We start from the raw sequence: 27,215 nt of genomic DNA on the forward strand, positions 1-27,215 counted from the left end.
TTTGGATTCTGATTCTATTACAACCTAGGGGTGATGTTTTTGATATATGAATTAAATAACAAATCATTTTTCGTCTTACATTCTGCTTTCAGATTTGGGACAATGACTTGTGTGTGTGTGTTGTGAAAAGTATAAAAAATGTACTGACGACGAGCACAATCAGGAGCATTTTAGAAAAGCAATGACTCTTACTCTTACTGTATTTGAATTAATGCCATTGTAAATACGTGATGAAACTTTTACTCTTTATGTGTTTGGATTTAGAAAGTGTCGGTGATGATGGTGACCATGCTTTAACTTCATGAGTGGGCTGAAATCCACATTTGAAGAAAAACAATGCTTTTATTCATAGATTGCACTTGTGATACATTCATTTAGATGTCAGTTAACAGTGAGATAATCTTGTCATTCAGCTGCTCGCGTGACGTCACACTGCATGTTTTATTTCAGCAACTATCGCACACCCCAAGCAATGTTAATCATTAAAGGTTAAACCTTTTTACTTTCATACCGAATGCAATATCTTGTGTTTTCCTTAATTCTTTCCAGAAACATCTGCTGTAATAATTATAAGCACGTGTGTTGTTGGCATAACTGCATTTACTGACTTCAAACCAAACAGTTTTTTTTTTAAAACCATTGCTTATTATGTGAACAAAATAAAGTTATTTATATGTGAAACGAACATTTGTTTTGATTGTTTTTGCTGCAGTTTGCTGAGCTGAGGTAAGCACTTAGCATTAACACAGAAAACAGTGGGAAAGAGCGATTCAACATTTAAAAAGCCTTTTTTATATATATAAAATATACAACATGTTTTATGTATTTTTAGTAAATAAGAACACAATAGTCATATGACACAAGTGCATTAACATTTCATCAGTGCGGGTAGGAGTGAGAGAGCTGGCTCTGTAATATACTGTATGTTTGATTTGATATTTGGTTAAATCTGGTTAAAGAGAAGCAACATATCTCCACCTTACGATTACGATTGGCGCCTCTTTCTTCAGCATTCCCTTTACAGGTCTGTAGTACTGTTGAAACCAGGGTTATTAAAACCCAAATATGGTTTGTCTTTCTTCGGTGTCCTTTGGGCCAGTGCTTCACCCAGAGGCTCAATGTACTCTGGGGAACCGCTGTACTCCTCCTCCTCCTCCTCCTCCTCCTCCTGGAACATCTGCAAAGGAGAAACAGGCAGGTGAAATGATTTGACAATACTCTAATAAGTGTATACATTTTAAAATTGTAAACTCACTATGTTTTGCTTTGTGTCCCTTCCAATAATTGTCATGTCGTCATTGTAGTCGAGGGAGTTGAGGCTTTATTGAGAAAGAAAAAAATATCCATCAAAAATAATCCTAATTCTTACAGTCGCCTGCCAAAGACACAGTTTTCCACTCCAATCAGTGTTTGTGGTTTAATTTCACAGGTCGCGCAGCACTGATGGAAGCTGAACGCCACCTCTCTGTCACAACATGCTGCAGCGAGCAGACTGTGACAAACTGTTCACCTGGAAACCATCCCAGTTTATTAACATAGTGAGGAGAGAGATGTCGCGTGTTACTGTGAGCCACTTACTCACCCAACAGTGGTGAGGGAACAATCAGCAGATGGCAGAGAGAAACACAACAGTCTGAAAGGTGGTCATTACCTGACTTTGTCTACATCTGAGCTCCCCTCATCCAAGTCCAGGACCAGGTTTGTGTCAATGTTGAGGTTGAGAACAGGATTGGCCCTGTCACAGAATAATGGCAAAAAATATTTTCATACATGAACTCATATTCCTTTATTAATGCAGATGCTGTTGTCTCCTCACCCCTCCATGGTGTACTTGTTGGTTCCGGGTACCACGGGACCACTTTTCTGGTTGTTGGACGTCACCATGGATGCAGAGTTCATTGCTTTAGCGGCTTTCAGCTTCCTCTGGTAGCTGTTGCACAGACACAGGTTTCAGGTCAGTAGTATCACCGTGTTTTTGGATGCATTCTGTATTATAGTCCTGTCCCTAAACTTTATTCCTAATCAGTGTTCTTACTTTCTGCGCGTACACAGCAGAGAGGTGACGAGGACAGCCAGTAAAATGATGAAGCCTCCCACTATTCCCAGCAGGATGTACTTTACAGGTTCACTTTTTGGTTCAACCACGGTTGCCTTTCCCTGAAACACAAATCAGAAATCTGTCTGTTGTTTTCTGATGATCAATAACATTTAATTTACACTTTATCCTCTGGATTAAAATATTTCCCTACAATGTAAAAAAAGTAAAAAATAACAACAACAAAAATGAACAATTTATTTTATACAAAAACTAAAATTAGCTGACATCTTGTGTCTGAATAATAATTTGTAATATGTATATATATATTTACAGTATGTATATATACATATATATATACACATATATATGTTTAGATAAGCAGGGAGCTGCGTACTTATACATCAAACATCCACATAGAGAAATAACATATACCAGTTAATGCAATGGACTCAATTATTTTAAAAATATTTTATAAGATCCATCAAATAAGTAATAACAACTACTTATGTGTTGCTCAGGCTGGAAGAATGTAATATAATATCAATTTATAGGTGATCATTATTTCAAATCCCCCAAAGGAGTGGAATAATCTGTGTCATGGCTGCATCTCTGTGCAGTGACAGGCTTCACTGGTCAAATTTCAGGATTAAATGAAATCCTGAACTCCAAAACTTCCCAAGAGGAATTTAAAAGTATACTTACAATGTATATGAGGCCAAGGCCGGCCAGTACAGGATAGTGGTCAGGACTAGAGAGCATCTTCTCCACTTCATTAGATGTGAGAGCTGTCCCGTTGGGGTAGACAAAATATGCCACCATGATAGTGCTGATGGAAGCCCTGAGAGAAGAAAGAAAAACAAATGAATACTCTCATCTACTTTGTAAACTAAAAACAGCACTTTTGGCTTTTTTAATCTTAAAATCTAAAATCATGCACTTTTTAATCAAATAACCTCAGCAGTATGACTGTTCTCAGGTGCACATGCACCACCTAGTGGACAAAAACAGTTGTTTTTGACAAGCAGAGTTTTAACTTGCAACAATGATTTAGGGCCTATGCACACAGAAAATATAGATAATATGATTCAAAGCTAGAGTCGATGTGGAAACCAACATGCCTGGATTCTTCAGGAGTGTCAGGCTGGATTGCAACCACTTCCACCGTAGCCTTGGTGGCGGCAATCAGTGAACTGCAAATACAGGAAGATCAGGAAGTCCTTAGTGGCAGGAGTGTTATGTCAGTGAAAAGAACAGATTCAAGCTGTAAACACTTACCTGACGATGCTGTTGCGATTTTGTTCAACCTCCTCCATGCTTCGTGTAAACCCAAGTTTAACTTGATATGTTTTATCAATTGTGAATATCTGCATGATGTAAAGAACAGAGGTATAAACACAGAACACTGGGGTTTTACAGACACAGACGATGTAGGTGATGTCTTCTTCTATATTCTAAGCACTCACCTCCAGTACTGTGGTGCTGAAGAGGCCGCCACCATCAGTTGCAGTTACTGTTACCAAATATTTGCCTTTCAGTGACATATCAAGACCTTCTGTGGTTCTGTGGGAAGTAAAAGAAACTATGAGAGCAGTCATGGACACAGAGATACAAGCCCAGTCTCTGTCTGTGGGGTCATTTTATCTTTTTCAGCTGTGTCTCTCGTTGTTTTTGTTTTACTTGAAAGGACACTGCATCCATTCATACTTTATCCCAAACCTTAACCATAACCAGTTAATGCCAAACCCTAATTTAACCATAATTCAAATCCTTGAGAAAAAGTAACGACATTGGTAACAAATACACAGAGAAGTTATGATAAGAGCAGAATGAATGAGTTTTTACTCACTGAATTATCCCGACATAAACATCTTTCTGTTGTGTGGTGATGGCCTCAAACAGCATCCTCGTGTCACTTGTGTGATTGTTGTCTTTAAATTTGACTGACGTTACTTTAAAGTCAATCTGCCTGTTTTTTTCCGCCGTGTCACGATCTGTCGCCTGAGAGCAGCAGGAGATACATGCAGGATCATCTGGACACCGTACATCACTTATTTGTGGAATTATTTGTGTCCTTTCATACTCACGGTGACTCCTGCGACCGAAGTCCCTTTACTTGCAGTTTCTGACACCACAACTAAAGTAGAGAAGCAGAGACACGTCAGAGTTTCAGTGTTTCAGTTCAACGAGACACAGGGTGGAAAAATGCTCAGACATGCACTGACAAAATACAGAATCCGAGGGAATGAATTGCGGGGAATTATCGTTGATGTCTTCAATGTGGATCACCATTTTTCCTGAAAGAGATGGAAACTTGCTTTTACAACGCCTTTAACATGTGACTTTTTTATTCTTGTTATATCTAAACCACCCAGTTCTGACCTGTGGTGAGACTGTGGTTGTCCCCCTTCTCTGTGTACTCGTCCAATACCCGAGCCTCCACCTCCACCTGGTCACATTCTTCATAGTCCACTGTGTACTCCGGGTTGAGTCTGACTTCCCCTGTCGGATCGAGGATAAACCAGTTGCTACAATGCTGAGAGCTGTTGCTTTTGCATCTGCATTTGATGGATTCCAACTTGTACACCAGCGAGTGATTTCCATCTTTGTCCTGCCCTGTGAACTTCCCAACAGCCCCACTGATGGTTGTGTTCTCCTTGACTTGCACAGGCGCCATCGGTTTGAGCTCGGGCCTCTCATCATTTACATCCAATACGTTCACCTCCACCATCGCCACAGCTGTCTTCTGCTCCAGATCTGTTGCCTCTATCTTCAGCATGAATTGCTTGTGGGTGTTCTCATAGTCCAGTTCAACGTCTGGGTCCACACGGATGGTTCCCCTGTAGCCCCGCTCCTCTGCATCGGTGCGGATAATGAAGGTGCCAAAGCTCCCGCTCATGATGCTGAAGGAGATGCGGTTAAACTCTGCTGTTTGGTCCAAATCCTCAGCGTAAACAAAACCTACAAATGCATCTGATTTTGATAGAATAAAAAAAATGTAATTAAAATCTGACCACACAATACTGTACACAGAAAAGCCACTTGTGAGTTATTAAATACAGACCTCCTTCCTTAACAGAAAAATTGTAAGCGGGGGGCTCGAATTGTGGTGAGTTGTCATTGATATCCTGCGTCAGAAGAAGACACTAAGTGTGGCAGCAATCTGTAGCGACACAGCAGCAGTGGCTTAACATCTATTGCTCAGATCTTACCTCTACATTAACAATAACTGCGACAACTGCGGACAGAGGGGGACTTCCCTTGTCAGTCGCAGTTACGTTGAGTTCAATTCTTCCTTTCAGGTCTGGGTTCAGGGCCTCAAGATCCAGCGGACCACTGCTTTTCAGCACACCAGTGTTTGGGTTGATGGTAAAGTTATCACTGTACGTGCTGGGCTCAATTCCATACACAATTTGGCTGTTCATTGTATCGGGGTCATCTGCATCAGTAGCCTGCATATATCAGAGCATGATTACAAGGCAAAATTATATTTCTTATATATACACTCACCTTTCACGTGGACAAAGAATTTAAACAGAATGTATTTTAAACATTAACTTCCATAAGTACAGGTGTTAAAATGATAGTTTGGGTTTTGGAAGTGGGGAAGTTGCACATAATTAGCACTGACTTCATCAATCGCATCACCATCACCAAGAACCAGCCTGGGACATGGACATTTAACAAAGGGCTCACCTAATAGAATTCTCAACAGCTCAAGTTTCTACTAACTAGCTGCGCACATTATGTCCAGAACTCTGAGGAAATGTGCATGAGCATGTGATATGTGATGCGTTGTCTTATCATTCTATCATGTTACCTCTATCTTAACCTCAATCGGTTCTCCCTCTTTCACAAACACCATGTAAGAGTCTCTGTTGAAGACCGGACGATTGTCATTGATGTCCGTCACAGTAATCTCCAGCTGTGTGGTGCCAGTTTTCCCATCTGTGTCCATGGCCTGTAGAGTCGCTGAATACAGAGATCTGACCTCGCGATCCAACAGAGTTCCGTTCTGCACATAAATTGAGCCTGTAAGTCGGTCCACATAGAAATACTGTAGTCTGGAAAAGAGCAATACACAACGGTGTTGTCTCAGTGTGTGTGGAGAAGAGGCACATGTTCAAACAACAAGGAAATAACTGATGTTTGTTTGAGTGTAAACGAACATGCTGTTTGGAAGAAGTCTGTAAGTGATCTTGTCTTTATCCATTGTGTCAGGATCCTCAGCCTAAGAAACAAAAACAATATTAATGTTTGTCTGGAGGCGCACCAATACATTTTTTTTTTGTTGCAGATCATTTCAAACTGTGTGAATATGAATAATAATTAACTACATACAGTGATGGTTTTCACTAGGGTCCCAACAGCAGAGTGTTCAGCAACAGTCAGCTTGTATGTGTCTTTTGGGAACTTGGGGCTGTTGTCATTACTGTCCTTGATGGTGATCGTGACTGTTGCAGTGGAGTGGAAGCTGGATTGATCTTCATCTGTGGCGACCACCTGCATGTGACACAAGCAAAAGACTTGTTGTGACTGGTTAGAAATATCACTAATATGACAAACAAGTGAGAAAAGATATATTACTTAGTATTATTACTCGGGGTCACAGTCTGAGTATCTTCCAAAACTGGTCCAATACAGTTTTATACAAAATGTGTATACATACAGAGGTGGAAAGAGTACTGAAACATTCAAAGTACCACTATTTTGATAAAAAATGTACTCAAGTTAAAGTAAAAAAAGTAGCTTGTTTAAAATTAAAACTTTACAAATTAAAGGGCTGACAAAATAAAATATGTAAACACAATGTATCAGTCAAAATGGGTCAAAGGTCACAAATGATTTAACTTTCGCACTCACTCGTTATTCACCTGTCCTCGTCATTCACCTGTCCTCATCATTCACCTGTCCTCGTCGTTCAGCTGTCCTCATCGTTCATCTGTCCTCGTCATTCACCTGTCCTCATCATTCACATCTCCTCATTGTTGACCTGTCCTCGTCCATTCACCTGTCCTCAGCTGTCCTCATTGTTCATCTGTCCTCGCCATTCACATGTCCTCATTGTCCACCTGTCCTCGTCATTCACCTGTCCTCGTCATTCACCTGTCCTCATCGTTCATCTGTCCTCATTGTTCACTGCCAAAGTTTCCAGTGCGTGGTTATATTTATTTTATTATTTCAGGCCAACATTTTTTTACTCCGCTGCGGATGTGATGTAATACGTAGTGAAGTACAGCACTTCCAAAAAAACATACTTAAGTAAAAATAAGATTACACATTTTTAAAATTACTTTAAAAAGCACACACAAACCGACTCAACCCGAAGCATTTCTAAGATACATAAGATGTTTAGGATGATATTGGGGACTTCATCTTATTCTTTTTTAATCTACCATCCAGTGATTTGGACCAGTTTTGGAACGATACAAATCGGAACGGAATCGGCTCAATCCTTAATTACTTCAACAGACTCACAGCCTATTTTTATCTTTACTTCTTACCTGTACAACCATTTGCTGTGTCACTTCAAAGTCCAGTAATTGGGGCTGCTTGACCAGGAGCTGAACAATGCTCTCTGATGTGATGTGATCAGGCGCCACAGTAAAAACGTCTTTGTCAGCTCCCTCCAGTTTTAGATTAGTGCGGGAAAACTGTAATAGAGGAGATTCATGCTCGATCCACAATCACGCACACATTAGGGGAAAACTTTATTATCATATTTTCTTACCCTGTCTGGATCTTTGACTGTCATGTTGATGGAAATAGACCCCAGCCAGTGCTCAGTGACCTCTCCTGTGAAGGAAGTCGCCTTCTCACAGGAGCGCTCGTCTCCTGAGCCTCCACACTTGTAAAACTCCGGCCTGTTGTCATTGGCGTCGAGGATGTTGATCGATACATTTGCTGTGGTGCTGCCATGTAACCCATGGATGTTTAGTTTAGACTCTGTGGCCTAAAAGAAGATTACCAATGAAATAGTTTTATCAAAAAAATGATATATTAAAACAAAACTACATGGACAAAAGGAGTAAAACCCCACACATTGTTTTACTCACTGTAAAACTATTACTACAACAGTAACAACAGAAGGGAGAAAAACAACTGTACCTTTACAGTCAGGCTAATGGTATCACCAACAACTTCTCTGTCAATTGCTGACATCACAGATATGACGCCATCAGTTCTTGAGATTCTGAACAGACCCTCTACCGTTGAATCTGTAAAACAAAGTGGTGATTTTTTGTTTTGTTTTTTATTTCATCAGTGCAAACCATAAATTATCTGCAAGTTGTCGAGTCTGACCTTCAATGCTATAGTGGATAACATCACTGACTCCTATGTCTGGGTCTATGGCATTCACTTTAAACACAGTCGAGTCCTGTCAAATATAAAAACAATTATATTTTCTGCTATTTGGAAAAATTGGTTTGTCAGTTTGTGTGAGATTTTGATGAAATGAAAACATATTTTCTCAATTCAATTCATTAAAGAGCCAGTAAATAACATTTAGTGACATGTAATGGCAAGAGCACAAATGGTAACAACACTGAAAAAAGCACTCACCACTGGAGTATTTTCCATAACACTCCCTATGTAGGGAACACCGATGAACTGTGGGTTGATGTCTGGGACATCCTTCACCGAAACGAAGGAATAAACCACATTTGAGTTGTAGTTTATATAATTAAAATGACACTGGCCTCCACCATCCTGAAATCATGTAAAGTTGATGCTTGAATGAGAATCTATTCATCAAGTTATTAGTAATAGCATTTCATTCAAATTCTTATTTAAATTTGACATGTAATTCATAAAATGGGTGCATGAAAGAATCACTGAAGCACATAGAGCAATAAAATATGAAAAATTATATTTACATACAGGAAAGATGTATTAATTGCAATATGGAGTGAAGTAAATCACATATATGTCTTAAAAGAATTCATTTGAATTTAAAGAGCCTTTCAAATTAAGGGTAAATTTGCACTACATGTGAAATGGGTTCATTTACTGTGTGGCAATAACGACACTGAATTATGTGGCTGTAAATGGTGCACTGTGCTTTCCATGATTGATGTGTACAATGACACTGTGAAGGAAATGTGAAGTAACATGGAGGTACAGTGCGTTTGCATATTTAAACTTTACGTTTTTATTAATAAAACAAAAAACACCACTTGCACGGTACTTACAGTAGCGTTAATCTTAAGTCGATAGAAGGTGCTCAGCGACGTGAAACTCAGATTTCCTGCTAATGTGACTATACCAGTTATGTCTGCAATAGTGAACAGACCGAATCCATCATTTGGAATCACCTACAAAACAGAGCAGTGGCTTTAGTAATTTTACTAGAACATCAGAATATAATAGTAATAATATACTTATATTTAGAAAACTTACTTCATCAATGCTGTAGCGAATAACACCAGGAATACCACTGTCTTCATCTATAGCCAACACCTTAAACAGAGATGTACCTACAGGTGTATTCTGGTGAATGAAATGGGAACAAAATAAATGTCTCTGAGCACTGACCAGTGTGTAAGATATATAACAGAAGCCTCATTATAACAGTGTATAAAACTGTTAAATATTAACTCATATTTGACCTACCTCTGCAATCTCAACATCATATGACCCCTGGAATATGGGTTTGTAGTTGTTGGCCCGTCTTACTAAAACTCTTAATGTCTTAGTTATCTGAAAGACATTGCATTTTACAATGAACCAAACTGATCTAAAATAGATGATGAACATTAAATTAGATGTCACTTACTTCACCAGAAGCATCAGAAACAGTAACAGGAAACAGAATTGTAGTACCCTGCATTTAAGAAAGAAAGTAAACAAACTGATGAAACACGTTTGTTTGTTTGTTGATGTTAAAAAATGAAAGGTTTTTGCTTCACTGTGACCATACCGCAAGATATATTTCCAGCTTGGTTGTCACAACCCCAGTGCGACTGTCACCTTTCAAGTAATCGGACGCACCGAAGGTATAAGTCAGTGGTTGACCCTCTGTGCTTGTTGCTTGTACAGTAAATGCATAGGCACCTGTGAAAACAACATTGGTGGAACGTGTAATACAACTGTGTGAGACATATTATTATAAAAGTAATTTTATAATTCATTTTTTTTTACCTAGAGGGGTGTCTCCACAGACTTCGTAAGTGTCTTGGTTGATCACTGGAACAGTATTTGCTGGAGAAACAGTATTTGAGTATTAAATAGTGTATTTAAGACATAATGATGCAAATATAAAAAATAAATAAATAGTCACCAGGGGTTATGAAGATAAGACACAGGAGTAGAATACTTCCTGTGATGGCCCCCATGTCTGTGAACATAAAGAAATGAATAAAGTTGACACAGTGATGATTATGCTGCTGTTTGGTTGATATTTCTTTCATTGTATGTTGATTTATTATTGTTATTATTATTATTATTCAATTGTATTCCCATGGGAAACGCACCAATATCATCACAACCATTTTAAGATCTAACTTGCTTTTTCATTGCTAAACAGTAAAAATGATCCGTAAATCCTTTTTTTTTTATTTGTTTTGGGTTGAAATTTAACAGTATATTGCACTTTCAACTGCATCCAGATTAGCAGCATCAGAGCAGGTTGTAAAAATGCCAGCTAGGATCAGGATGCTCCGTCACTGAGTGGACAACGCGGGTAAAAGTTTTATTTAAGGAAGGGAAAGCAGTGTCAGCTCCCTGTTTGATTCTTTAACCAGAGGTTCATTTAATACCTATTTAAATATAATTTCCTATTTTATGACAGTTATCATTACAGTTCAGCACCAGCATGGTAATAGTATTGTATTTTTTATTTTTTTTAAATATATATAAATTTACTTTTTAATGCAATTCCCACCTTGATAATAAGAGTAATAATAGCGTGGTAACCGAAGTAATATTACATCGATGCACATGAGAATGTTTAGCAATCAGAATTCGTTTTAATTACTATATTATAAATTCATTCACACTTTCTCTTGTTTAATAAATAAAAGTAAAAGATCAGGACATTTTTGCCGTTTTGCCACACGAGTCACAAAGATAACTGGAATGGGATTCTACGCAGGCAGACACAAAGAGATTCAAGACACTCACATCAATAAAACCAGTTACCTGTGTTAATGTAAAAAAATTCAGTATAATGACATGACTTTTTTACGTTTGTTTGTCAACAAGTCACAAAATACTGACAGTTGAAATGCAAAATGTCTAATTGAAAACACAACAGACTTACCAGACAAATCCACAGTGAAGCTTTCCTTCCACTGATGTCAGGATCCGACCTTTGGCTTGTGTTTCCTCCCAGTGATTACCGTCACGCAGTTGTAAACATGAATGATTAACACATATGTGCGCATGATAGAATGTCCTATCAGTAAGACTCCTCTCCTCTTCTAGCTCTACTCCTTGTGCCTTTTTTTGTTACATGAAACACACAATAGCATCTTACTGACAATACAGGTTTACTTTGTATCACCACTGCTCCGCTCTCATACGGCGATACATGAGGACTCTTTCAGGCTGTGGAGTAAAAAAAAGAAATGTAACAAACTCCTGAGCACATTATTGGCTGGCCAGTCCTGTCACCAGGATCACAGGGCATCATGCCAAACAGGAACACCAGTGTCCTACCCCAGTGGCATGTGAACTGCTCTCCTGACTGAATTAGAGCTTTTGTTGTGTACAGCAACAACAGCACTGTCTATGCTTCCATTGAGAAAACCAAACGTGATCCGCGGCCTTTTCTCCCTGATGCACCTCTCTAATGAGGCCCCTCTAATTAAAGGGCTTTACACAAATGACTCTCTTTTATCTGCTGGCTTCATTCATATTTGGGCTCAAAACAAAAACAATGCACTCATCCTCTTTACTCTGACCAGTGTATTATTTCTTCTCCAGGTTTGACAAATAAAATGTGAATGTGATCAAAATGTGAACATGCTCTCACTAGTTTGTTCGTTGGGCTGCTGTGGAAACATGGCAGTGCTAAAGGTAAAGGAAGGCCTCTGTATTAAGTACATAAAACATTCTTATTTTAAAGTAAATATACACTTAGGGGCAGTACATTCAATTTCTGCAAATACAACCCTCTACATTTTACACGCTGGTCATTTTAATGTTGCCATAGTAATGATATGATTGACAGCTGAAAATGACCTGCGTGCTGACAGGACGTTAATGAAGAGGCTCCGTAATGAACAGAATCTGGCCCCAAATGTTGGCACTGGAGGAAAAGGCAGTGATCAACAGAAGCCTGAAACAAGACAAACAGAGCCAATTTGGTTCCTAAAAATCTGAAACATGAAATGTGAATTTAAGGATCTGTGTCCCCTTCAGTGCGTGTAAGTTGGTCAATGAAGCTAATTTATGTATTGATAACTAAAAATGATGGAATTATTGATAACATTCAAAAAATAAGTCCAATGACTGTATCCAAATAGACTTTGGTTTACAACTTTGAACACACCAGTCATCAGACTGCAGTATAAATGAGTGGAACATGATATAACTTTGCCAAAGACATTCGGGGAAACAGATTCTTATGTTAACTTTAATTTAAATGTAATGACCTATTAAATGAAATGTTAATTCTACTCAATGTACTGATGTACATTGAGTAGTAGTCCCAGTGGACTCCTGCTCTGCTCCACAGAAATAAGCTGACTTCACTGGATAATTCCATGGAAACTCGTTCCCTCGCACAAGTAAAACTAAACATCCATCCATCCATCATCTACTGCTTTATCCTCCACCAGAGGGTCGCGAGGGGTGCTGTGCCAAACTTGGCTACATCGGGCGATAGGCGGGGTACACCCTGGACAGTTTGCCAGTCCATCGCAGGGCCACACACACATAGAGACAGAGACATTCACTCTCAAACTCACACCTTGGGTCAATTTAGGGTGTCCAATTTACCTAATCCCCACATTGCATGTTGGAGGAAGCCGGAGAACCCGGAGAGAACCCACGCACACATGGGGAGAACATGCAAACTCCATGCAGAAAGGTCCTTGTTCCAACCAGGGCTCGAACCCAGGTCTTCTTGCTGCAAGGCGAGATTGAAGGTTACATATCATCATGTTTTATAAAGGTGATCGTTTGCGCCACAGCCACGCAAGATACAAAAAAGGTACTTGACTACTATGTATTATACATTTTTATTCTTTTAATGTAGTATTTCTTTGTTCATAGTATCTTAGTAGAGGCTGTGAATCTCTGTTATTTCCTGTTCTTGGTTTGTGTAGCTGTAACAAAAGCAATTAACCCAGAGGATCAATAAAATATTTCTGATCCTGATATATCACAGGGTGGATGAGTAATAAAGTCTGTGTGACCTTCGCTTTCCTCCTGATACGCTTTTATTCGTGAGCTGACGGCACAAATTAATAAATTACACTCTTGCACGACAGGGTTCGAGCTGTGCTTTACTGGCTATGTTTGAATACTCAACACTGAAAACACAGTACAGTATGTGAATTGTTATTTTGTGTTTTTTTATTTATAAAAAAAAAAGAAAAAGGGTTGGAGACAACAATATCAAAAATCACATTAGTTCTGTTTTTGGCTAAAAGAGGACCGGAGGTGTGAGATGGTACCAAGTGTTTGTACAACAGCATCAAACACAGTCTGACTGTCACTGGTATTTGAAGACAACTACCTCCTTGTGTACAAACAACTTCACTGCCAAAGTACCACCCACGTCACCTCTATTCCTCTTCTACATTATAAACACACACTCACAGTACAAACATACATACATATATATACACAAATGAGCAGAGAAAGGAATGAAACGTAGTAGTTGCTGTTTGTATTCGATCCAAGTCAGTCACCTCATTTACCAATGTTCACCTATAGAAATCCAAATCTGTGCCAAAGTGGTGAAAAATGCCATTCTCTATGAGGGGTTGACAGTTCAGAGCTATAAGGTAAATGAATAGTGATTAAAACAAAATCATAGTGGTTCCCAGATGAGAATCGGAGTAAAATGACACCTCATTACTCGTGAAACATCTCTACTGGTCAATATGTGTTCAACGCTTTCATTTTCTATTGAAAATGTAAGGCTGCTTGGAATTTACATGAAGTTGACTAAAATAGTTTAAAAAAAAAAAAGTGATGCCATTGATATTTTCCCCATTTCAAAAGCATCTAAGTGATTACAAGTGGAAAAAAAGACATTATAAAATCCTTGTTGGTCAACTTTGATTTTAACCAGAAATCTCTATTTATATGAATGGAAATAACGCAGCTGCATTTGTCTGTGTCTGTAAATATGAAAACATAGACTTCTGTGTGAGTCGATTCAAACCGTAAAAAAATGTGTCTGAAAACAGACTCAGTTGCAAACCTGACAGTTTGTTATGAGGAGGCAGCCGTGTCAGAAAGAGAGGAAATGCCTTAAGGTCTTTATGTTTTTTTTTACGTGATGCTTGACGACTGCAGGTGAGACAAACACAAGACAGCAAGCAAACTCCATTTCTCTCCATTCTTTTGGGTCAAATTTCTACATCACTCTCTTTGTCGTTGTCATGTTCGCCGTCATAAAACTCATTTGCTGCCTCTGGTCTGTGGAAGTGATAACAATGAGAGACGGTTAGAAGATTTAAAATACTGAAGTAATGCTGCAAACCACTGCACTCTTTTTCAGTCCCATGCAGGAACACTGACCTGGTGTAGTTTTCCTCCGGCCCCCTCTCTTCGGGGTCCTGCTCATCGATTCGTTCGTAGCTCAGTATGTCAGAGGGAACGTCGTGAATCTGGACGCTGGGTGCATGGTTCAACATCTTCAAATTCTCAAACACAGTGTGGCGGATCTGCTCCATATACTGCACAAACACACACACACACAGTTCATACAACTGCACAGCTGAGGTGCTACAGCAGTATCCTCACATCTTCAAACCCAACAAAAACCAATCAGCATTGAATACCAAAAACTTAACAAGCTGAATATAAGGGATCCACATCAGTATTTCACACTAAGAGAGTAGGGACCATTTAAAGAAGCATTGTAACCATAGTAACACTGTCACATCTCTAGAGAGTGATGTCACTTTACCTGTCTGGAGTTCTGGTTTTCTATCCTGGTGCTGACATCAGGATGCAATGTGAAGTCTGGTGCAAAGTATTCAAAATACTCTGGAGGAGCATGGGGAGACAAAAATAAAATAAAATCACTGCTAACTCACGTCTACAAAGTGAACAAAACACTTAGGTGTAGCATAGCTTGATGTATACAGCATGTAACATACAGATTTATTTAAGTACAACTCACCGCTATAAGGCAGCTCATCGCTGATGGATTCATCCACTAACAGGGACGTCTCAAACGTCCTACAACACAACAGCACAGAAATCAACAAAAATAATATGAAATGAAATTGTATGGCCTGTAACTGTATATTAATATGTCCATTTTATTCCTGTTAAACAGCTTTGATGTTGTGATAACACATCACCAGTACCAATTTTGCAATTGTCAATCTTTTAACACCCAATAGAAATTCCACTATCTACTAGAGGAGATGAAAGGAACTGAAAAGAAATCATCTTTATTGTCATGATACAACCGAAATTGCACAACGAAATATATGGTAATGAGCTGTTTCTCTGAATCAGGTGTGTTTGAGCAGGGCAACATTAGACAAAGCATTAGAGTCTAAAGTGGTTAGTATTTGATGTTCTAAAGCAGTCAAGCTCGATCCTAAACACGGTGAATACTGTCACAAATTTAAATCGCAATCACAATATTTGTCAGGAAAATTGCAATTAGCAGGCTGTTGTCAAGACTGACTCGCTGTCATTCCTGGCGTGTGTGTGTTAAGCACTTTCATCTCTAATGGTTGCTGTAGAAGCCAATATATGCAACAACTGCCTCCAAAGTTTTTTTTCAACACAATTATGCAGAGCTTCAACCAGTGGCGGCTGGTGATAAAAACTTTTTTGAGGGCATTTTTTCAATTAAAAGAATTAAAACTGACACGATCAATTGGAGATCAGACATGACGCTCTGTTCGGAGCCGAGAGAGACACACACAGAGTATTGTCTCTTGCTGTGACAGTATGGTGTATGGTGCGCCCTAGCGCCCTCTATGGACGGGCCACCATTGGCTTCGACTAATGGGATTAATGGGAACTTTCATGTGTCCGGTCTGTGTATCAGACTTACCAGCAGCGAGCCACGTTCCTCACAGTGTATCCTCCTCCTCCCAGGACCAGCAGAGGAATCCTAAAGCTCTTTACAAACTCCACACACTCACTGCACGACATAAAACCACACATATGCACAGGTTACAAAAAGCCCACTATTATTAGTCTGACTTGGCTGTTAACATGAGCCCAGACAGAACATACTGACAAAAGTACAAATGATAGTTACAAATAATGAACAGTCAGACAGTATAAGGTTTACAAAGAATAACACACACAGCTATAAAATTAATTTAATTAGTTTTCATCTCATGCTTAAAAAAAATAATACTTTTCTTGTTTCAATCAACAGAGTTTAGAAACAAGACACTCACCCGTGTCCTCGTATACTGAGGTTGAAGCAGCCCAATCTGTCACAGCCCAGAGAATCTGCTCCACACTGAAAACACATTAAAAATATGTTCACCGAGATTCTGCTAATAAATTATTAATTTTACCAAAAGAATATTATTGCATCAGGTCCAAATTGTGCACTGACCTGTAGAACGATGCAGGTTGGCTGGTAGTAATCCACCACCTGTTTAATAAGTGGCTGGAACAGCTGTCTGTAACCTGAAAAGGCCACAAAGCAGTTGAATGTAGTTCATACTATGACCAACAGGCAGAACTGCTATTATTGTGTTATATTTAGTAAACTCACTCTGGTCATCGATGCCATCTCTGAGAGGAACATTGAGGCAGTAGTACCGGCCGCTCTCTGCTCCCGCCTCATACATGTCACCTTCACATAACACAAGCACAAACTATGTTAATAGATATTCGTTTTAAGTTTAAGAGAAAAAAATAACTTGTATGACTTATGCTTAGAGCAGGGGGAACCAACTAATATTCAAATGTCCGCAACATCATAATGTTTAACTTGCGTTATGATTTAGTTTTAGTGCGATATATACTGAAGTCGCCTCGTCGTATCAATGTCTGCATGTAATTAACAACTGACTGTCAAGTCAAATAAAACACAATTCAAAAACATTACAAACACATATATAAAACACCTCCATCAATAATGGCGTTTCACATTGCTACTTTTAATGAGTGCAATGGTGTCGGAGCATATGTTTACCTTTCTTTTTTTAGAAAGGAGTTAGATCACATGGTGATCGCACTCCAATGCAATTGGCCTGCGAGTTTCCTCATGTGCTAAACCAGTGCCATGAAGTCTAGAAAAGCTGCAACTCTTAAAATAGAAGCCACGTCAAAAATAAGAATTCTTTAATAATTTACTGAACACAGATCAGGGTCTGTATAGGACATTGTCTAGCCAGTTGGCAACCCCTGTCTTAGACGCTTAAAACAGCTTATACCTGTTCCTGGAAAAAAGTAGTTTCCATATTTGTGGAAGGACACAGTCATGACACGGTCTGTCAGGTAAAAGGCTTCCTGGACGCCGTCACCATGGTGGATGTCTATGTCTACGTACAAAACCCTTGGGTGGTATCTGTCACACACACACACACACACACACACACAAATACAGAGTGTAAGATAGTTGTACAGTAAGAATAAAATACAAGAACATTATCATGCCTTCATCCAGAAGAGTGTTCTTACTTGAGTAGCTCCAATATACTGATGACAATGTCATTGACATAGCAAAAGCCGGACGCCTGCAAACATAGAACAAAGATCGTTATTTAAGACAGAGAGACAGATGGCAGAGAGGACTAACACTATTTTACAGGATGCTATTCTTACCTCAAATTTTTTGGCATGATGCAAACCTCCAGCCCAATTGATGGCAATGTCACAGATCTGGAAAAGACAGGCAAAAATCATCATCAGCCAAATGTCACACTGCATTGGTCGTACCACAGCCATGTTGCTGCTGTGTCCACATTCACACCAACATTTTTAACTAGCAAACTTTCAAAGCAGCAGAGGAAGTTGAGGTGGCTGCAGCAGAAATAATGACAAAACTGTACTAAATCAATGCTTCACAATCCTTTTTTTAATCTTTGATTTTCACAGTGGCAGAACCAAAAGCTGTTTTGCATTGTATCTCTTACCTTGTGGTTGAGCTGGGTGGCTCCCTGTAAAGAGGCTCCTGTGTATCTGGAGCAGAATTCAAAAAGACCTGGAAACACCGGACTGGGACAGGAAGTTGTTTTTGTCAGTTCTCTTCTCAGTAACTAGTAATAAACTGGACTACACAGTGTAAGAAATGCACAGTGGCATTGAAACAGCTGTCTGACACTAACGTCTTGCCACTCATAAGAATATTTCTGTGGACGCTAATGTTCTAATTACATAAAAATAACTGATTGAAGGTTTTACATTAAAATATCGTGGAGGAAATGAAATGCCCTGAAGCAGATGATGAAGCCAGGGGATATAAGACGACAATGCAATATACTGATGTATCTGTGACAATTCAAGACATTGATATTTCTTTTAAACAAACCATTTTTCATGAGAATCACTAGTACTCACCAGTCGTCTCCCACATTAAATGTGTTGAGGCATTTTGTGAAGCCCTGCATGTTGTTGGGGCTGACCTTCTGCAGAAAGTCTATATAATCTTCGGAGTGGAACCTACACATGTCATGCTGAGATGCTTTATATGGCTTAAACATCTGAAAACAAGACAAAAACCAAAACATTTTTTAGAGAATAACTCTACAAGTAAAGAACAGATTTAGATGAAACTCTGTCATTGCACAAGGAATGAGTCATTAGATTTTGATGGTGATGTAAGCATTGAAATATGTTGAAATGTAGCATTGGCAGATATTTGAACTCTCTGAATGCTTCCTCTAAAATGTATATACTGAACTGCTCACCATCATCTTCTTGTAGAGTCCATAGTGAAGCACCAGACTGTGTGTCAGAGACAAGCGGTGAGGTTTCATAGGGTGACCCGAACCTGGCAGACATTCACAGTTAACACATTACTATACAGTTACACAAATGCATTTTGTGTGCATATTACAGGGACTTTAACCTTTCTGTTACCATCCTGTTGTCACTGACAGGATCTGGTATGCATACTTCTCATTACCATCACTCCTGCAAAATCTAGACAATTCAATATTGCCTACATTTTCAACTGCCGGAAAGCAGAGAAATAGAGCTTTTGCCCATATATTTGTCATAATAGTTGACTCCTGACAAACAGTGTAATCAGAAAATGTCAAGAAAACCTGGAAATGATGATGTTGACAAATGTCTTGTTTTGTCCACAAACCAAAAACGATTTTTTTTCTAATGATTTATTTGTTATGTGGAGCAAAGAAACCAGAAAAGATTCACATTTAAGAAGCTATAAAATCACAGATACTAGAAAATATTCCACAGAAAGAATACGCTATACATGGCTCATACACTTGCAATAACAGTCTTACAGTGTTACATGCATAATTAACTTTAGCTCTTCAGCTTTTCGTGTGTATTTTTTTTAACGTTACAGCATCTGACTAGAGATAATATGCACAGGAATTTAATTTACACTTAATTTAAACAATCAGACAGACATTATAATACATGTCAATGCAGATGAGAGCATGAAGCGTCAAGTTAGCAGGCTAAGCAAACCGCTACTCTAACATGTATACACATACATTAAGCTGTGAATATAAGGCGGGATTGTAAAGATAACGAGCAAACCAAACTTTGTATAGCGCACTGAGATGCACTGAATATTTCATGTAAAAGTAAAACACAACCCTGAGGTGGTTAGCATGTAGCTAGCTTATATTGGCATCATTCCCTTTGTAGGCCTGTTCACTACGACCGCCAAACTCACCGTAATGAAAGTTACCCACGTCTGGGTCATAAAAATAAGATGTTCTGTTGTTCATTGTGTAAAAGTATCCTCTGGCTTTCCTTCCTTTGAAAAATTGTGCGCTTAAAGCTAAAAGACTCGCATTTTTCTGCACTTAGCAGAAACCCGCCATAGTAAAAACAGTGCCGTCTGTGTTTTCTTCTTCTGTACTTACCGGCAGAGTCGCCACGTTCCATGCATTACTGCCTCCCACTGGTGCGGAAGTACAACTCCCTCATCGAGTCATAATACCGACATTTTAAGAAAGCACAGGCAGCACTCACAGGGTCCATACAGACAAACAACCATCCACTCTCACACTCACACCTACAGTCATTTTAGAGCCTAATCTCTAAAGGTCCACATCTCCCACATTTGATTTTTAGTTGAAACAAGTAAAACTCTCCTCTCTCCTACATAAAAACGACAGTGAATCAAAACATACACAACAAAATAAATGACAGTTCTCCCCTTATCCATATGAAGCAGTCTGTTGGTATTACTAAATCATTAAACAATAAATCTTCAGTAAATAAAAGATATCATAAGATCTTAGTAATGTTCACAACATCTATTTATTCAAATATTCTGCCTGTATTAAAATAACTCAAAATTGGACCTATTCAGATATATTCAGATGATCCTTAAAATTTCAAACAATAATTTAAATTTCAAGCATTTTATTTGGTGTCCTGTTGTGAGGATGTCCTGTAGGACACAAATGTGGCAAGATGTCAATGAATATTACTATATTGGTCTTCTTTTTTCAATATCTCCTTACTAGATATTGTTCTTATTTAACAATAAAAAAAATAAAAAAAACTCTTTAGTATCAGAAGAGCCATTTTTGACCCCTCTCCACCCAAATATAATTCATCTGGAGCCGTTAAACCGATTTAACCCAAAAACAATTTTAGATGACATCATGCATACATTTTTATAAATATAAAAACTAAAGTTTGCTGCATTTGTGAAATTTAAGAACTACAAAAAAATAAAACTACAAAAAAATACTCTGGAGGCCTATTTCGTACTAAAACACAGACCTATTTTTGTGCTTCCTTTATTTGTGATACACATTTTTGGTTGATGAAATATTAAAACACTTTTATTTATCACCTCTCTATGTGAGGTGTTCACTTTGAAATACAAAAATCTTCTTTTGAAGCTACAGGGTGCCACTGCAGGGGGGCTGAAGAGCCACATGTGGCTCTAGAGCCACAGGTTGCAGACCTCTGCACTAGACACCCGCGAGAAGAGTAATAGCACACCTCTGCAGCGTCTTATTATCTATAATTACAGTCTTGGAAAAATATTGAATCCAGTAAAAAATTCTGCCACAAATTCTTGAAAAGCTTGATGACTAATCATCAAAACAGATTCCATAGTCCCTCGGCCAGTTTAAACCCATTCTGAGCAAGAGAGGAATACCCACTTTGCTCCAGTCTGTGCTCTTATCGGTCAGTAACCATCCTTTCCATAATCTAACAAATAACAGTTGTGAGGAAAATTGACCTATGACCCAGGACTTCCAGCCTCCTTCAGGTGAAATAACTCCTTCTTCCAACAGTGCATCATGACAGAATCACCATGCTGAAACAGTTTATATCCAGGGTGGCTGCAGCTCCCCTGCAACACTCATGTGTAGGATAAAGTGGTACACAACTAATTAATTAATTTACATTTTAAAGTCCCAGTGACTGAATTGTGTAGTATTTTTATTATTTTATAATGTTTTGTTTCATCCTGTCACCACGACCTGGAAAATGCAGCACAGAAACAATTCTGTTGTTAGGTGGATGCGAACATTGATTCAAATTCATGCTTTGAGTGATTATCATCCCTATTGTGTTGCATTGATGTGCCTCTAACTCTAACTGCAGGAGCAGATGATGAGCATGAAATCAGCCTGCATATATTTTTAAAACACCTGTTGGTTCAAACCTGTGAACAAGATATTGCTGGAGATTTTTCCATAGACCTTACAGAATTTTCCAGATCATAAAATGATGGAAACCAGACTTTATACACGTGGCAGTGGAAAGAAGGTGAAAGGTGGACAACACAAAGCAGACATGTTACCTTTCATCCAGAGGATTTAATACTCAGAGAGTTAAAAACACACACACACACACACACACATACCTATTGTGTGTGTGAGTCAGAGAGAGTCATATCAGATGTGCTCAACATGCCTATGAGCAAATCCTTATGTATGCAGGCTAGACAAGAGGCTGTGAGGGTTTCATTTATAAAATTGAAAAAAGCTACAGATCTATAGTTGTGTATGTACGACATTATTACTTTATATATAACATTTAAAGATAACATCAACCTTTTTCACCACCCACATTCTGCTGATTCCCTGTCTGTCTGTAGAATATAATGCTTTAATGATACATTTGCATTTACATTCCACCATAAGGGCTACTGGGAGTGATGCTGCAAGTACAACAGAGCCATGGGATTATTTATGGGAATGCTGAATTATTGACATGGGGGTCGAATAGAAGCAGCAAAGGTTGCGCTGCCTTGTTTTCAAAACATGCTTCTTTCTGAAGTTACTGCAAACATGGAATTTCGTTTTTGCATGTGTGTAAAAGAGAGAGAGGGTGTGATAAAGACGCTGGTATGGATTGTAATTCACAGAGCAACACGCGGCCTCACCTCCTCCACGGATGTGTATTGGCTTGTCGGCTGTTTCATGTTTAATGTATGTCGGAGTTACCGCTTTCTTTCTTTCTCACCGATCTTGACTCACCTCCATGCTGCTCTGCTTGCAGCTAAATGGCAACCTTTCTTCGGATTGAATGCTTTCTGTATGATTTATGATGTATTTCTGATATTATAGGTACAGCACGAAGTGTGTTCAACTGCAGGTGAGCATGTGACACACTATCCTCAGTCCAGCATGTGAAGGTAAACAACCAACCATGTCCCCATTCAAACCTTCAGGCATTTTCAAGAATCGAGATGGCTTTAGTTGGCTTTGGTGTCAGATTCACTTAACATTTCAAACACAACATGCATAGCACGGGCATGTGCAGACATAAGTGCATTCATACACCAGTAACACAGTCTGTCATCTCACATCTTCCTTAAATCCAGAGATTAGGTGAGTCAGTAATAAAGCAACAAAATAGTTCTTACCTTTAAGTTCCTCTTCTTGGCCTCCTGTATCAGGTACGGTGAATACGAATTTAGCTTTCCAGCATGTACCTTTCTACTGTCTCAGGTGCAGCTCCTCCTTTACAAAAGAATTAAGATTATTATTTAAAATATAAACAAGCGAAAGGGTTAAAAGCACACACAAACTCCCATGTAATTTATATGATGGAGGGAGGGGGGCAGGAGAGAAAGAGAGAGAGACAAAAGTCAAGTGTCTCCAGGATCAACCCCTGGACGATACGGAATCACAGGACCACGGACAGGGGCTGAACCATCCCGGGCACACCTTTTCGTCCAGGTCCCCAGTAAGGAGACCGCCACCTACCAGCAAGAGTGAGGGGGACCCATCTACAACTGAATAAAAGATTTTCCTTTCTTCTACAGTATAAAGACACAGTGAAGATGTTGATTGATGAGTGTCATATATGCTGTAGATCATCTCTTTCATGATGATACAAGTTCATTCTCCCAAAGTTCACAAGAACTCCGTATTCCAAATGCTAACTACTTCCACAAGGCCATCTTGTCAATGAGTCAAGCTCCTCTTTCATCACCGTCCGACTTTGTGTGCGCGCCATTTGATGCTTAGCAATTGCAATTTGCTAGAATTTTTTTCCACATCAAGATAATATTTGGTGGAGCTACTCATGCACATTTACATATGTGCACTTTAATGTCACAGGTTTGTTTCTCTAACACAATATTGGTTAAATGTTAATTTCATCCAGTTCAGGATTTATTTCTATATTAGCATAGTGACTCTATGGCATATCAAGTCCTCCAGCCTACCATGTAGCAGACATACCAGATCCTCATTTCCTCCTTTGCATACTTACTATGACAGCTATAGGTAATAAATCTAACCGCATGCATGATAATAATATGCTGCTTGACCAGATGACCTGATGGAAGACAGACTATAACAGTATCCACTTGAGCTATATCAACAACATTTGGATTCTAGGTGATTCTAGGGCATTACTGTGAATGAAGAATAATTTGCTTTGTCTGGAATGAACAGGGGAGAAAAAGAAAAATAGTATAATAACCACAATAATCTATAGATAGGAGTGATGCTAAAAGAAACACAGTTTAAAAGATATTCTGTAAAAGTCACTAATTTCCTTTCATTTTTACTATGAGTGTTCAATGGAAAAACTTCAACTGTTTAAATTTTGCCAACAGAGACAGGATTCATCTATATGTGACCTCTGCAGGCTGAGAATAAAGTACTCTTCAAACCACTCTCGTAATAAATGATCGATTAAATATTATAAATACACAAGCGTCACAAGAGTCTGTCCAGAGATAGACAGATGCGCTGTAAAAGTGTGAGAGTTGTCATGCAAACAATTGCCAAAAACGATCCCTTCATTTGTGTGCAGTTTGCCAGCTCTGTCACGCTGAGTGAAGCGTTGACGCAGAGCAAGACAGGTGTGATTTAGAGCAGTTTATAAAGTGTACTGTTCAGGAGAACTGAATGGATGTGCTGGCAAACTGACACCTCATTCTGTTTCTGTTGAATGACAAATTTATAAATAGGCAGCTTTCCTAGTTAAAAAAAACAGAACTGTGATACGAAGTGCTCAAATGTCAGCAGAGAGGTGAAGACAGGAGCAGATTCCTGTCAACAGACTCCTGGGAAAAAAACACTTCTCACTATAATCTAGTCTGTTTAATGCTGAGAATTAAAATATGCATATCTTAAGATAGTCTCATGTTTTTAATATTCTCTCCATAAAACCAAATGCAGATGCTGCTGCATTTCCTGAGGCCCTGCAGACGCTAAGAGATATAAAATGTACTTGAGAATATATCTAACACGAAGACCTAACACTTTCAAGGGATACCATAGGTGCGAGTAACACTAAGCTTTATGAAACAAAGAGAAACCTGTTGTAGCAAGCAGGACAGAATACCTTTCCCCACATCTAAAGAACCCTGCCTGTTATTTCCCCCAGGAGAATTTTATGAAAACACGTAGCAATCGCTATATCTCATCTTAAGGTTCATAAGTGCATCCAGGTATATAAAGTATTTCATGACACCCAATCAAATGTTATACTCCTCATTGGCTCTCCTTGGATAAGAACAAACCCGGACCCTAACCCACAGACACTGTATGATGGATAAATGTTGGCTCTAGGGTACGTGATGATCATCAGACTCTAATAATTAGATTTAAATTGTGAGAGCACATTCATCCTTAAACTACAGACACAGGTGATAATAATCAACAAACAACCATCCACTCTCACACCTACAGTCAATTTAGAGTGTCCAATTTGCCTAATCCCCACATTTGCATGTTTTTGAACTGTGGGAGGAAACCCACGCACACAATGGCGAGAATAAAATAAACTATCATAATATAAATTCAAATAAAATAGGAACTCCAGTGTTAAGTTAAGGTTACATTAAGGTACATTAAGAAACCGGATAAAAAGTAGTCTACCATATTAAATTACAATTACAATTTTTCAACTTATAATCGTCAACCTTAATTTCATCCCAGTGTTGTCCTGATGTGTTTTATAATCACGGCCAGTAGAGGGCCTTGTCACATAAATGTAAATAATGTCATATTGGAACCTCCTGCCTCACATGCCCACAAGATGTTGCTTCACAACAAAAACACAACAATGGATCATAAAAGGGTGTTTGCATAACTGATCTACTGAGTTGTTTTTGTGGCAGAATAAAAAACAACTCTTTAAATCCTGTGAAAATGAAGAGGATGTGGTGTAAAGGGACTCTTTCTGAATGGATTTCACCTGCAGGGAGGATAGATACATGCAAAAACACCATATATCTTACTTTGCTCTGAGCTTTTTTTTTAATCATTTTATGTTTGACATAGAAGTCAAACCGCACAACATTCCTCTTTTAAAAATATGACTTTTTTTTTTTTTTAAATGTATAAACCTGAGCTGGGGAAAACATAGAATAGTGCAACACACTGCAAATGGAGAACATAAGTGTTTTATGGTCCATCCACTGATGGAATCTTGGCTCTTTGAAAGACAGAACACAGAAAGTGCGCGACACGCACCAGAGAGAAATAGACGAGAGACACACAGGTCTGAGTTTGCTCTGTGTCTGTTCTCATTGCTGCTGACAAATCGAGACAGCTGCCATGAACTATCTATATACAGTACTGGAGAGAAAAAATGGACCTGAGAGCAGCAAAACATAAAGAACAAAAACAGAGGAGGAGGAAACCCATGAGAACACAAACGCAACCATGTATCACTCTATGTTATTCATATACACTTAGAGGCAAATGTTGGTTTCTGGAGTTTCCATGTGAAATCTATGAAAAGTGTCATTTGATGTTCTATTCTACAGTGCTAAAGTGCTATAGGTGCTCAAATACTGCCATTTGAGCAGCTTCCATCTTTGTCTCTTTTACAGTTTTCTGCAATGCTTGTGGCATGTGTTCATGAGGGTCTGTCTGTCTAAATGTTCATTTTGACTGAGCTTGTAACTCTTCACCTCTGTCTGCATCTACTGCTACTGGGAGAAGATATCGCTCCCCTGTTTTTCCAGTGAAAGCAGAAAATGATCATTTATATCTAAAACACTGATCTCTATGCAGTGTGCAGTCATGGGGTTATTTAAAACAGCCTGAATTTTTAAAACAAGCATTTTTCCACATTGGGACAAATCTCTTCCCTGTCGATTCTCTCGTCAACAACGACGTTACCCGTCTGTCTGTCAGTAAACTCACCACTTTGATTGTAACTGAAAAGTCTCAACAACTGTTGCAATGCATTGATGCAAACATTTTTATCTCTCTTTGACTTCCCTGTGTAAATAAGTTTGACATTGTCATGGAATTTAGTACAGCTATCTATAAGATGTAAAGACCTGGTGCAGGTGCATTGAAATCACTCTAATGCCATTTTAGCATGAATTCAAATGCTAAAACTGTTAAATGTATCTGCTGTTCGTAAAATGTTAGGAATGCAATCTCATGATAAGTAATTATGAATTAGTCTTTTATGTCAA

At 38.7% G+C, this 27,215-nt stretch overlaps 2 protein-coding genes across 3 annotated transcripts; both read right to left on the minus strand.

Annotated features, from left to right (window-relative positions):
- Positions 1-322: 322 nt before the first annotated feature.
- On the minus strand, positions 323-11,381 carry cdhr2 (cadherin related family member 2). Its single transcript, XM_044039992.1, has 31 exons — positions 11,298-11,381; positions 10,317-10,373; positions 10,178-10,237; positions 9,957-10,090; positions 9,813-9,860; positions 9,650-9,736; positions 9,437-9,526; positions 9,229-9,351; positions 8,600-8,746; positions 8,339-8,414; positions 8,144-8,253; positions 7,767-7,988; positions 7,540-7,689; positions 6,377-6,538; positions 6,205-6,266; positions 5,856-6,099; positions 5,248-5,487; positions 5,100-5,163; positions 4,418-5,008; positions 4,261-4,332; positions 4,123-4,172; positions 3,885-4,036; positions 3,502-3,598; positions 3,314-3,402; positions 3,157-3,228; positions 2,741-2,876; positions 2,036-2,157; positions 1,817-1,930; positions 1,652-1,735; positions 1,256-1,319; positions 323-1,177 (listed from the first exon to the last, which is right to left on the minus strand). The coding sequence occupies exons 2-31, from the start codon at positions 10,369-10,371 to the stop codon at positions 1,019-1,021; spliced, it is 3,876 nt and encodes a 1,291-aa protein (XP_043895927.1). The 5' UTR covers positions 10,372-10,373; positions 11,298-11,381; the 3' UTR covers positions 323-1,018.
- A 2,155-nt stretch (positions 11,382-13,536) lies between these two features.
- Positions 13,537-23,268, minus strand: hdac3 (histone deacetylase 3). Of its 2 annotated transcripts, none has more exons than XM_044040366.1 (15): positions 23,187-23,268; positions 19,057-19,139; positions 18,707-18,849; positions 18,283-18,364; positions 17,972-18,028; positions 17,828-17,883; positions 17,581-17,714; positions 16,917-16,997; positions 16,755-16,828; positions 16,591-16,655; positions 16,236-16,325; positions 15,342-15,400; positions 15,126-15,205; positions 14,735-14,892; positions 13,537-14,632 (listed from the first exon to the last, which is right to left on the minus strand). In XM_044040366.1, exons 2-15 carry the CDS (start codon positions 19,123-19,125, stop codon positions 14,563-14,565), a joined length of 1,218 nt encoding a protein of 405 aa, XP_043896301.1. In that variant the 5' UTR covers positions 19,126-19,139; positions 23,187-23,268; the 3' UTR covers positions 13,537-14,562. The 2 variants fall into 2 exon arrangements, with proteins under 2 accessions (XP_043896301.1, XP_043896300.1); XM_044040365.1 differs by lacking the exon at positions 23,187-23,268 and adding an exon at positions 20,019-20,227.
- Between the last annotated feature and the right edge of the window lie 3,947 nt (positions 23,269-27,215).

Source organism: Solea senegalensis, linkage group LG12, assembly GCF_019176455.1.
Source record: "Solea senegalensis isolate Sse05_10M linkage group LG12, IFAPA_SoseM_1, whole genome shotgun sequence".
Lineage (NCBI taxonomy): Eukaryota > Metazoa > Chordata > Actinopteri > Pleuronectiformes > Soleidae > Solea > Solea senegalensis.

Bases quoted from the DNA above. Each gene is read 5' to 3' on its own strand.
- cdhr2 (XM_044039992.1), bottom strand. From the start codon at position 10,371: ATGGGGGCCATCACAGGAAGTATTCTACTCCTGTGTCTTATCTTCATA. The intron at 7,989-8,143 runs GTACAGTTGTTT...ATCTTCTTTTAG, and splicing joins CCATTAGCCTGACTGTAAAG to GCCACAGAGTCTAAACTAAA. The intron at 5,164-5,247 runs GTAAGATCTGAG...CTTCTGACGCAG, and splicing joins CAGTTATTGTTAATGTAGAG to GATATCAATGACAACTCACC.
- hdac3 (XM_044040365.1), bottom strand. From the start codon at position 20,073: ATGAACAACAGAACATCTTATTTTTATGACCCAGACGTGGGTAACTTT. The intron at 16,829-16,916 runs GTGAGTTTACTA...TGGCCTTTTCAG, and splicing joins AGATGGCATCGATGACCAGA to GTTACAGACAGCTGTTCCAG. The intron at 14,893-15,125 runs GTAAAGTGACAT...GTGTTTGTGCAG, and splicing joins AAAACCAGAACTCCAGACAG to TATATGGAGCAGATCCGCCA.